The 12,735-nt window shown below is 46.9% G+C and overlaps 1 protein-coding gene across 1 annotated transcript in view; it reads right to left on the minus strand.

The window, feature by feature from the left end:
• MCF2L2 (MCF.2 cell line derived transforming sequence-like 2) overlaps positions 1-10,909 on the minus strand; it is a 340,912-nt gene extending 330,003 nt beyond the window's left edge. Inside the window, exons 1-3 of the mRNA XM_031961125.1 lie at positions 10,696-10,909; positions 10,482-10,597; positions 10,219-10,336 (exon numbers count right to left, since the gene is read on the minus strand). Of these exons, the coding sequence (XP_031816985.1) occupies positions 10,219-10,336; positions 10,482-10,597; positions 10,696-10,909 (448 nt within the window). The remainder of the gene's footprint in view (positions 1-10,218; positions 10,337-10,481; positions 10,598-10,695) is intronic.
• Between the last annotated feature and the right edge of the window lie 1,826 nt (positions 10,910-12,735).

Genomic DNA, 12,735 nt, shown 5'->3' on the forward strand with positions numbered 1-12,735 from the left:
GAAAATCAATTTGAAGGCTATTCAATATTCCTGTTAAGAGTGATGGGTGTTCATCCCGGTAAAGAGAAGGGAAACTGAGGTCCACAAAGCTGAATTGATTTGTCCAGGATGGAACACCCATAAGTGTCAGAAATGGTCTCAGAACCTCTCGACGCCTTCTACCTCTTGGGCTGGCCACAGAGTGAAATAAAGGGAAAGAATAGATACTAGAGACTTGACAAGATTTGACAAGTGATGAATGAATGGAAAAAAGTATTTATTAAGTGCTTACTGACATATAAATTTCTCCCCCAAAAAATTATTGATTTTTTTAATTGGTAAATTAATTACCAAGCTTAATCCCTGCCCTCAAGGAGCTTCTATCCTAATAAAAGAAGTAGAACATTAGCCAGGAAGGAAAGCCATAGGGTGATTGGCACATCCTTTTCAGGAATGGTCATGTGGATTTGAACACTTATTATGCCAGAGCACAGGCTGGAAACCAGAGGATAAGTAGAAATGGCATGGCCAGGGTGGTATGACCCGAGCAAGAACACCTAAGAATATTGCTGGTGATCTCTGGGTCCGGTTGGACACGGAGAACTCTCACCAATCAAGAACCCAGAGCTGGAGTGATAGCTCAGAGGTGGAGTCCAGAGCAAGGCATGAAAAATAGCCTCAGAGAAGCATGCTGAGTCCCGATCTAGAGTTAAAAGGGGCTTTGGGAAACATGGAGTACGAACCTTTCATTTTACAGATAAGTAAACTGAGGCACCAGGAGCTAAGTGCCTTGTCCAAGGCCATACTTGGATTTTAACGTGAGTGCTCTCTTGTTTCCCTTCGGTCTTTGTGCCCTCATCAGCACAAACGGGGAAGATGAGAACACAGCAGTGAGGGAGGGGGTGGAGATGTCTCCCGTCCGTCCTGCAATCCGCCCGGCGGGTCCCTTACCTGCCACCATCGGGAGTGACTCAGGATTACAGGATGCTCCGTCACCACTGGCAAAGCTCCCAGCTGCCAAATGGGTCCATCCATCTCAAAGTCATTGGCTTCTTCCTGCCTGCCCGGCTACATTCTAGGGGCTGCAGGAACATCATTCATATTCAGCCTGTCACTGGGAAGTGAGTCTCTCTTTTCCAGGTATTAATTAGTCTTAGGAGACTTAGAAGCAGGATGGAATTAACCCCTTCACTCTATGGATGAGGAAATGGAGACCCTGAGGAGCCAAGGGGACGTCCCCCAGATGGAAGAATCGAGGTTTGGACCTTGGTCCTCTGGTTCCGAATGCCTTTGCCCTTCCCACTGCCCCTGACCCATATAGGTCGTGTGATCCTGGACAGGTTACTTAACCTCTCAGCATCACAGGTAGCTTCATTGCTAGAGGGAATTTTCTTACCTGAAGTCCTCTACACCAGGAAAATCCCAGGTCTGACCAATAAGAAGAAAAGCACCCAATTTGATTGGGTTTCTGATCCAAAATCTTAACGCTCCTGGGGCAACTGGGGCTTTGTCTCAGGATGTCACTGATAATGTCTTTCCCTCATCCCAGCTTTCTTCTCAAGCTTCCTCCTCCCCCAGCCCATACCCTTCACCAGGATCCCGGTCCTCTCATTTCTCCATCTTGCAGCAGTACCCATTCCACCTTCCCTCACCTTCCCCTCCACCTGTAGACTTTGGCTGAGGGCACCTTCCTGGCAGAACCAAACTTCCCAGTTATGGCTCTGCTCCCTTACAGATACAACAATAATAATACCTTACATTTACAAAGGGCTTCGGGGTTTATAAAGGGCTTTATGTATGTCTTCCCTTTGGATCTCCACAATAACCCTAAGGGGTAGATGCTACTATTATACTCATTTTACAGATGTGGAGACTGAGGCAGGCAGGTTAAGCGTCCCGCCCAAGGTCACGCAGCTCAGTGTCTGAGGCAGGATTTCCATTCAGCTCTTTCTGACTCCAAATTCTCTTATCTGCTTCATCATTTATCCGCTCTAGAGGGAGGCACAGCAATCACTTGTGCCTTTCTCACCTAAATAGGCCAAGGATGCTCTAGCAACATGAAGGTCCAGCAGGAAAGAATTCTGGTGACATGGGGCTAGTCGGCTCACTTGTAGGAGGTTACATTTCCAGTTGTAAAACTGAGAAGTTGCTCTCCCCAAGACTAATTTAAAAAGAAGCTGGAAGTGAATTCACTGGTGGAAAAGGTGGCTCCTCTTGATTTGATCACGCAGCACATCCTGGCGCTGAGGGAGGCAGGGATCTCAGCTCAGACACTTCGACACTAGAGTCCCAAACACCTTCACTAATGAGTCCCAGAAGCACCTGAGGCTTGTCAGTGCCCCAGGATATTCCATCAACTGCACTCTGCAATAATAATAAGATCCTTTCCCCGATGTCACGCTGCTGGGGCCTCTGGGATTATCTCCCCGCAGATGAGGGGTGACAACATTGTCCTGAAAGCAATGACCTCATTCTCGGTCAATGACGGGTCTGCAAAATCTCAAGGGAAAAATTGCCTCTGATTTTGTGTCAGACGAAACCTCCAATTTGTACACGGAGCAATGCAGAGACCCATCCTGACTTCTCTACCAGAGCCAGGTCCCCAAGGCGCAGCTCCACATGCCCAGGATGATTAATAATAAGTCAGCAACCATTTATTAAGTGCTTACTGTGTACCGGGCATTGTGTCAGACCGTGGGAATCCAAAGGCAAATCCCTACCCTCAAGGAGCTGACAGTCCAAGGGGGGAGAGAGTTGGGTACACACAAAATACATATAGTGGAAATGGAAGATAATTTCACTAACCACGGGGGGAGAGGAGGAACTAAAAAAGTCTCTTTTATAAGGTAGAACTTAAATGGAAGCAAGGGGGCAGAGGTAAGGAGAAAACGATGGGACTTCCAATGAAAAGGCTCTCTCCAGTATAGCTTTTATTTCTATGATGCTAATTAGGTTTGTTGGTTTTTTCATCTGTTATGTCAGATTTTGGAGGGGTCCTGATATGAGAATTTATGTGTGAGGAACTCTTGGTGTGAAAATACCCTTCCCTGCGGCAGATAGGCCATGTCCAGTCTTAGAGAATTACCAAGCTCCCTGAGAAGGGTCAGAATGGGTCAGGGGCTGGACCAGCAGCCGGTGACTCCAGGATTCCAGGGCTCCTTTTTGATTAATCACACCATCATGCCTCTCTGCTGGTGGGGTTACCAACTGCCTTTAAAAACGGTTCCATGGTGCCAGCAAAATTACAAACAGAAAATTTAAAAATAAAACTTTCCATTTTTTAAAAGCAAAACATAATGAATTGAAACAAGATGTGGCTTGTGTCAGTCAAAGGGGAAAGAAAAATTATGGGACCTGCCTATGAGGTGAGTTTATGGATAACAAATAATTTCTGAGTTACTTGTGATATTGTTTGATTTCATCTGAAAATGTAATTTTCTTCTAAGTTAGCTCGCTGGAAGACTTCCATTGGAAGGACCCAACCAAATGAGGGTTTAGGACCTGGTGGCCCCTAAGGTCCCAGTTAGCTCTAAGCCTGGGATCTGTTGGCTTCTGACCCACAGCTGTTCAAGAATCCCCACAATGACATTCACCCAGCTTCCAACTGTGCTGGAGGATCTCACTATTTACCAAAGCAGTCCATTCCACTTTAGGGCAACTCTGAATATTAGCAAGTTTTTCTTTACCTCAAACTTAAATTAACATCATCAAAATTGCCCACTCTGCTCCCCTCTCTGCCTTTGGGGGCCAACAAGAACAACGCTGATCTCTCTTCCATGTGACACCCAAAAAGTGAATCACGACACCCCCCAGAGCTACTCTTCTCATATCCCCAGTTCTGGATTGAAGGCCCTTTACTATATCCCAGGTGTCCCTGCCCCCTAGCACTAAGCCCAGTGCCAGACACATGGTAGGCACTCAATGATTATTTATGCATTGATCGCCCTTCTTTAGATGTCCTCCCGGGCTTTCCTTCCTAAAATGGGACTCCTAGAACTGAACTGATGCAGTTCTATGTGGGCACAGACATCTGAACTGTTCCCTCCTTATCCCTGGGTGCTGTAAGCCTCATAATGCAGCCCAGTATCCCACTTTTTTTTTTGTACTTCCAAAAATGACTCCTGCTGGCTTGGAACCAGAAGTCATGGATATTTAAAAATTCACCATTGCTACAGGGAGTCGTGAATACTTCCATGGAATGTGAAGGATATCCCCACAGCCACAGTGGAAGGAGATCTAGGACCCAGGTAACGTGCCTGAGGATGTGGGCTACTTTTGCCCGCCTTTGTTCTGTCCCAGGCGTCATCCTTCCCTCCGGAAGGGACCCCAAAGCCAAAGGCCTGGATTTGATCTCTCCCAGGTGTGAGCCCTTCAGAGCACAGAAGGAAAATGTGGAAGTCATCAAAGAGGAATGCTGCAAAGGGCCACCCACCAAGCTGAGGGCAGCAAGGGGGTACCATGGTGCACCGAAGGCCCGGCCTGGCGTCAGGAACTCATCCTCATGAGTGCAAATCTGGCCTCGGACACTGCTAGCTTGGGCGACCCTGGACAGGTCCCTTAACCCCGTCTGCCTCAATTCCTCATATGAAAAGAGCTGGAGAAGGAAATGGCTTAGTAAATGAAAGACTTGGTTCTCCTCAGTGGTTCAGAGATCCAAAGCAATCCCAATAGACTTAGGACAAAAAATTCCATCTGCATCCAGAAAGAGAATTAAGGAGACTGAATTTAAATCAACACATGCTGTGTTCACTTCTTTTTTTCCATTTTTAAATCTCTCTCATGGTTTTTCTCTTTTGCTCTGATTTCTCTTTCCCAACATGATTCATAAAGCAATGTGTGTTAAAAAGAAAGAAAAAAGAAAAGAAAAAAAAATTTCTAGTGAATTCACTAGAATTTCATTCTAGTGAAAGAATTTCTTTCTACTAGCTCTCAAAGCATTCCTTTCCACTAATGGACAGCTCTGATTTTGAGGAAGGGACCTCTCCTCTCCACAATGAATTTCTCTGGAACCCTTGCATATATGCACACACATACTCACATGTCCCTCTCTCCATCAGCTTCATTACTTCCAATTTCTGTCCTCTGGGGCCCAGTTATTCCCTATTCCCCATGACATCCCTTTGGATACATACAAGATGAGTGTGCTGAACTGGGATTTAAAACAGGGATGTTCTTTAATTCACTGAGCCTTAGAGTTAACACGTTCCTTCAACATCCATTTATTAACTCCTTTTCCCCACCAAGTTTTCCCTTCTCTAGGCTAAATGTGTAATTCCTTCAATCAATTCAAAACTGACCTTAGATACTTGCTGGGAAAATCACTTTAACCTCTGTGTGCCTCAGTTTCCTACATCTGTCTCAGTTACCTCTGCAGCCTGATTCCTCCATCAGTTAACCCTACATGGTTTGTGTGAGGATAAAATGAGATAATATTTATTAAGTAATATGCAAACCTTAAAGTTTCATACAAATTCTAGCTATGGTTATTATTATTGCCATTAATCAGTTTTCATATGGCTGACCTTCAATAATCATGACCATTGCACTTTGAGTTAGCTATTTTATTAAGATTTCGTCCCCCTGCATCTAATTAAATATAATAGTAAATATGGAGCCAATGAATTTTGGGGGGACTTTCCCACCTCAGCATCTGAATAGCCCTGAGGTCCCATTCAAGACCAGGATTTGAATTCCAGTTCTGCACATATGAGTTTGGCCCCATTCTTTGAGCCTCAGTTTCCTTACTTGTTAATAAGAGGGAGCTCCTTTATTCTATCTTCTAAAATCTTATTCCTCTCTGCTACAACTCCTGCTCTTATAGGTACCAAGAAAACCCCAGTCCCAGATTGCCTCCGGTCCTAGAGTTCCTTAGAGACCTAGTAATTTAAGCTAACCTCCTCATTTTGCCTAGGAGCAAACTTGAGAGGGAAGTGAATATCCAGGTCATACAGCTACTCTGGATCAGCCCAATGGTGTCTACATTTGCACCTTAGTCCTTAGTCCAAGAGATCTCTCTTAAATCTCTGCATTCAGAACACAGATCATTTCAAATTCCATTTTTTTGATTCCATATTCTACAGGGAGTTGAGAGAGCTGTCACACTAATCAAACTCCTGGTTTGGGAGCTGGATGAGACCTTAGAACAATGGTTCTCAAACTTTTGTTTTTAGTATTTTTATCCTATTAAAAATTATTGAGGATCTCTCCAAAGCATTTTTGTTTATCTGGATTATATTTATAGACATTTACCATATTGGAAATAAAAACTATTTTTGATTGTGTAGACCCTCTAAAAGGATTTCAGAGACCCCCAGGATTCTCTAGACCATACTTTGAGAACCACTGCGAATATCAAACACTTCAAAGGATCATTGATTTGGAGCTGGAAGGAATCATTCTTAGAGATCATCTAATCTGATCCACTGGTTTTACAGAAAAGGAAACTGAGTCCCAGTCATAAGATTGGTATGGCTAAACTGGGATTTGAACCCAGTTCTTTCATTTACTGAGGCTTAACGTTAACATGTTCCTTCAAAATCCATTTATTAAGCACCAACCACATTCCAGGCTCTGTGCTCAGCACTTGAGAAACAATAAGATACAGACCCAGTCCTGAAGAAGCTTATATTCTCACCCCATCCTCTCTTTAAAAAGATTTTGATCTTTGACATGGAGAATTACAGTCTTTATAGCCCTCATTCTAGCCCTAGAAATATACTCTCAAATGAATTTATTGATCAAAATAGGCTTCCCTATCACTAACAACCCTTAGATAGTCCACGCTAGTATTTCTACAAGAGTGCAAAAGATCTCTCCAAGAGTGTCTTCCTTGCCACGGACGAGCATAAGGAAATGGAGTGGCCAGAGGTATCAGGGTCATTCAGGGGCAAGGTATCAGCTCTAAAGCTCAACCACATGCTGGCTTCAACTATGAAAGGCAAAGTGTCAAAAAGGTAGAAACAACTGAAAAACAGCTTTGTATCTGAGCCAGGTCTACACTAACAAAGATGTAGGAACTCATGACTTTTAGGAGCATATCTTCATGGCTTTGGCTTTGAAAAGGCCATATAAGTTTAAATTCCTCAGATTTTACAGATGAGGAAATTAAGTTGAAGAGAAGAGAAGATACATTTTAGGTTCACAGATTTAGCTTTCAAAGGGCCATCTAAGTTTAAATTTCTCATTGTACAGATGAGGAAATTAAGTCAAAGAGAAGAAAAGAGACATTTTAGGTTCACAGATTTAGCTTTCAAAAGGCCCTCTAAGTTTAAATTCCTCATTTATAGATGAGAAAACGGAAAAGAGAAAAGAAAGACATTTTAGGTTTCTCTAGTACCGAAAATCCCAAGATTACTGGACAGAGCGCCTTTGAGATCATAAATTCAAAGCAGAGGGGAAGGAAGCCAAACTCATAGAGTGATGGCAAGATCATATTCCAAAGAGGAATCATATAGGGAGGTTCCCCTCCCCCAGTTTGTCCCTAGCTCCATGGACAAGCTAATGGTTCAGATATGCAACAAGACATGTCTGATCTAAGACATATTTGGCCCTCACCCAAATCACTCTGGGCTCAAATAGAGTTTTAGACAGAGTCAATATGGCATTAATAGGAAACGGTTCCATCACTCTTGGCAAGACAGCAGGGCAATCTGGACTGCTGAAATCAGGGTATTTTCTGGTTGGCCCAATGAGGAAAAAGAGGCAAGAACCAGGAAACTTGATTCTAACTTGCCAAAGCAAGGGACTTGGGTTTGGGGCAGTAACTGGACTTGGGATCAGGTAAGCCTCAGGATTCATGCATCCTAGGGGCTAAAACTGTACCAGAAAAACTGGTTTTCATGATCTCACTGGAGAAGTATAGGATCTCAGATTTAGAAGCCCAACCCAAGCCTGAAGCAAGAAAACCCTGAACAAAATAGTCAACAAATCATCACCCAGTATTTACTTGAAGACCTCCAGCAAGAGGGAACACCCCCAGAGCCAGATGATTACAACTTTTGGATAGTTCTTTTTTTTAAGGCAATCATATTAAGTGACTTGTCCAGGGTCACACTCTAGTAAGTGTCCGAGCGCTCTATAAACCGTGTCTAGCTGCTCCAGCTTTCTTTGCCAAGAAGGTTTTCCTCATACTGAATCATCAGTGAGAGGTTGTTGAAAATACACCTGCCATATTCATTATATTCATAATGTTATAGCTAGAACCATCCAACTCAACCTCTCATTTTATAGATGAAGAAACTGAGATCCAGAGAAGTCTCAGTGGTCAAGCAACTTGTCCCTTGTCACACAGGCAGTGAATGACAGAGCCAGGATTGGGATGCAGAGCCTTGGACCCCTCATCTAGTGCACCCACCACTATGCCTTGACCTTTAGTATTTTAAATCTAAAATGGATCTAGGCTTAGATCAGGGAGGGGAACAGGGGCACCACATCATCCATGTTTGTTGAATTGAATTGAATTGCCTGTTGATGTGTTCTTGGCTTGATTTTTAAACTAAGAATGATGGAGAAAACTCTTTTGACCAGCTGGGTTTTCAAGAACTTATATTCAACTAAGGCCACCCTTGGTTTTATTCCAACTTGGGAGTGTGCTTCCCATAGGTCAGAATGCCTGGAGACAACACAAAAAGTGATGGCTACAGAATCTGAGGATCTGGATTCAAATCCTGCCTTTGTCAGTTATCATCTGTGCGACCTATGTTGTCACTCAACCTCCAGGGGCTATGGGTCCTTCATTTGTAAAGTGAGAGATTGGGCCAAATGATCTTTGGGATCTCACCTACATTTATGACTCTAACAACAACAAAAAAAATTTTTTAGCACCCACTGGATGCGAGATACTATTCTAATCATAAAGTTATTCAGACAAAAATGAGATAATTCCTGTCCTCAAGAAGTCTATATTCTAAAAAAACAAAAACAAACAAAAAAATAAATAATTGAATAAAAATTGTACATAAATAAATTAATTTAATTAATATTAAAGTATTGTGGGTCTGACATACAGTAAGCACTTAATAAATGCTTCTTAGTCAACTGATTGAATGATATTAATAACTGAAGGTGGGGGGACCTAACAAACAAGATAAAGGTGATTATGAGATTTTCCTTTATATCCTACCCCCAGAGTGAAATGGAAAGCGCTCTGGATGGAGGTAGGGGTGGGATTGGGAAGGGATACCTAGGATCCAGTACCTCTTAGTGCTCTGTGGGTACTAGTAAATTGCATTTCAAACCTCAGTTTCCTCATCCATGTAATGGACGTGATAAGAATTATACCAGATGCCAGTGGGTTATTGTGCGGAAAGCCTCTCTGTTTAAAAAAAAAAAAAAAAAAAAAAAAAAAGAGAAGAGAAATGTGGCCAGTTGTATAATCTCCCAAAGCTTTAGAAATAAAGAAGCCCAGAGCCAATCACTTCGCTTCTTAGCTGGATACTCTGCCAGGTAAAATTGTCTGGGTTTGGCTTCCTCATCAGTGGGTCTGGATTTTTACAGGGAGCCGCCTTTAATCTAGAACTCCTCTCCCTGGACTGGTTCCTTTCCGTTGGATCACAGAATTTCAGAGTTGGAAGACACCATCGTGTCCATCTAGTCCCATCCATACCAGAAAAGCCCCTGCATTCATTGCTCATTTTCCAGTTGAATGCCCACACCAACAACCCAGCTAGACCAAAAAGAAAAAAAAAAAAAAACTGAGGCAGAAGCTGGCATCCATGTGCTGATTCACCCATCATCCAGCTACATCACCCACTTCTGCTCTGGGTTAGTTTTGCCAGGCGAGCCCAGAACGGGCACTGCCCAGGCCAGTCAGGTGCGATCTGAGCCAGACAGCCTTCTTGCCATCATCCTGAAGCTGCTCCGTCTCCGAAGCCCCAACCCCAGCAAAGCAGCCCTCATACAAAGGGGATGGGAAGCGCGTCCCGGGCTAGGCTGCGAGATAACCGAGAATCACAGCTGACAACTCCCGGAGGGGATCTGAGAGGGACCGGAACAGGGAGGGAGCCCAGAGGCTTTGCCAAAGATGCCCCCAGCCAGCCCCCGTGCGAGATTCTGGAGCGGAGGCCAGGTGAGGCGGCGGCACACAAAGAACCAGGTCCTCAGTCGGGGGGTGACCCGTGCTCCCCGCCCCCCGGACCGGACGTGCCAGGGGACGTGTGAAAGGGATGAGACCATCCCGGCCCCTCCAACACGCCTGTGTAACCCTTCCTTCCCCACCTCAAGCCTCAAAGGTTTACTCACCGACATGAGTGATCACTGTGGCCAAGCGCTGCGTGAGCTCCTGATGGGACATTTCGTCTTCTTTTAGCCAAAAGAGCATTTCACAGAAGCCGTCCCCAAAGATCCTCTCCAGTATTAACTAAAGACGGCGATGGGACGTGTTTAAAGGGGCCGGTGCTGGGGATGCTGAGGCCGGCCGCCCGCTCACTCTCTCATCCAGGCACAAAGACAGAACCACTCCCAGCTGACGAGGAGATCTCCGCTCTCTCCAGCCTCTCACTCACAGCCGGGGGGCGAAAGCCATAGCCGGGATGACCGCCCCCCAGGAAAGGAGCCGAGCAGGCAGAAAGCCCCCCAGCAGCTTGGGGAAGGGGCTGTGGGCGCACGCACACGGAGACGTCTGGGGGAGATGAAGGACAGAAGCACGCCCCAGTTCGGAGTTAGCGGCGCGTCTGTCTCCGCCGCTCCTGGGGAGCGGCCGCTAATTGTGGTCCTCACGGCAGCCCGGGAGCCGGATCGGGCGGCAGGCACCTGCCTCCAGGGACGCTCGGGATGAAGGATGCTCCGAGGGTGCGGAGAGCAGCAGCAACGCCGGGGCCGCGGCCCAAAGCGGGACTGGAGCGCGGGGGCGGGGGCGGCAGCCGGGAGGCCTCCTGATGGGCAGCTGGCGGCCTCCTGATCCCGCAGCCCAGCCCCACCCAGCCCAGCCCATCCCGGCCCAGCCCGAGCTCTCTCGCCTGCTGCCTCCCCGGGAAGCCCGCACCAGGCTGGGCTGGGCAAAGGGGCGGGGCCTCGCGCCGGGCGGAGGAGGCAGGAGGCAGGGATGCTGGGGCTTCCTGGGGAGATGCTCTCCCTTCCCAGACTCCTCCTCCCTTTGCTCGCCCTGGGAAGGCTGGGTCCCCTCTGGCACGCGTCTCTCCCGGGGGACGCGCTCCCCCTCCCTTCCCCCAGCGCCCCCAAGTCGGAGTTCACGGCCTGGGCACTCGGTGTCCGGCTGGGGTAGAGGGGCGGGAGGTGGGGGGCGGCGTGCCAAGGCTGGGGCCAGGGCGTGGGGAGGGGCTGCCAAGCCTGCTGCCCCACATCCTCCCTCCCCCTCCTTCCTCTGTCTGCCGTCCCCGCCCCAGTTCCTGCGGAGGAACAGCTGCGAGGAGGGGGCTAAGGTGGAGGGGGAAGGGAGGGAGGCTGGGCGCCTACTTCCAACGGAAGGGGGCTTGGCTCGGTCTTACGGGGGTCTTCTCTCTCCTCGGTCGAACCCCGGTCCCAGGCACCTTTAGGAGAGGGGATGAGCCTGGGTCTGAAGGGGGGGCCCCATAAGGCTAGGGGCGCCCGTTTTTCCCAGTCATGGTTTCCTTGGAGAGGTGCTGTCAATCTTCTCCCCTACACACACAAGCCCCCACGCTGCAAGAGCACACATGATCCCACTGTAGAAAACATGGGTGTGTACGTGGGCATGTATGTGTGTGTGTGTCTCGGTGTGAACCGACGTACAAGCTCCCGCGAGCCTCCCTCCCATGTGCCCGCACCCATTAATTGTTCGTTGATGTGCAGTGTATGTAGCTAAGTTTGTCCACACTCACACTAGCCTCCATGACTACACATATCACACAGGGAGGAGACCCAGGCAGATGTGACACACACACACACACACACACACACACACACACACTCCAAGTTTGGTATCTATCTGCTTATATTCTCTTACACCCCCCAACCCCACCACATACACATCCATCAGAGAGAGCCAGCTGTATGTAGTGTGTGTGTGTGTGTGTGTGCATTTATACACACACAGACACACCTTCCACCCCCTTATTACACAAACACAAAGGAATCACATGCAGGCACAGTATAGGGAATATGTATGTGTGCACAAGCGAACCAGCTCACCTTTGGACCATATACATATCACACACAAATACCACACACATCATAAAAAACATTAGCTTGTGCATGTGGGGTGTGTGTGTGTGTTCATGGGCATAGAGCCCCTTTCTGATCACACAGAGAGCAGTCCTGTGTGTTTCTTTCTTATAGCTATATATATATATATATATATATATATATATATATAGTATGTATACACACACACACACACACACACACACACACACACTTTTTTATAGCCAATCAGTCGATTTGTCCACAAGCCTTTCTTAAAAGTTTAGCAAGTGCCAAGAACCCTGTTATTTCCCCCCTTTCTTAACAGCTCAAGCCAAGTCTCCGGCTCCTCCTAGGGAGCAAGCCCTCCAGGAAATCCCCTAGAGCCCTGTTAGTTTGCAGATTGCTGTACATGGAACACGCAGCAGAAGGACTCAGGCCCAATCCTGGCAGAAGAGGTCACCATGGTACCCCAGCAAGCTGTCTACTAGGTGCTAGAGAGCACTGGGAGTCACTGTTGTTTCCTGAGTTGAGACTGGCAAGGTCACTGGCCCCTTGACAGCTTGTGGAGAGGGGCCAGCATGGTGGGGAAAGGCTCCAGGGAATCGTAGAAGTTGAGTTTGAAGGTACTACGATGACCACCTGGTCCTATCCATCCAT

Source organism: Sarcophilus harrisii, chromosome 3, assembly GCF_902635505.1.
Source record: "Sarcophilus harrisii chromosome 3, mSarHar1.11, whole genome shotgun sequence".
NCBI classification, from domain to species: Eukaryota; Metazoa; Chordata; class Mammalia; order Dasyuromorphia; family Dasyuridae; genus Sarcophilus; species Sarcophilus harrisii.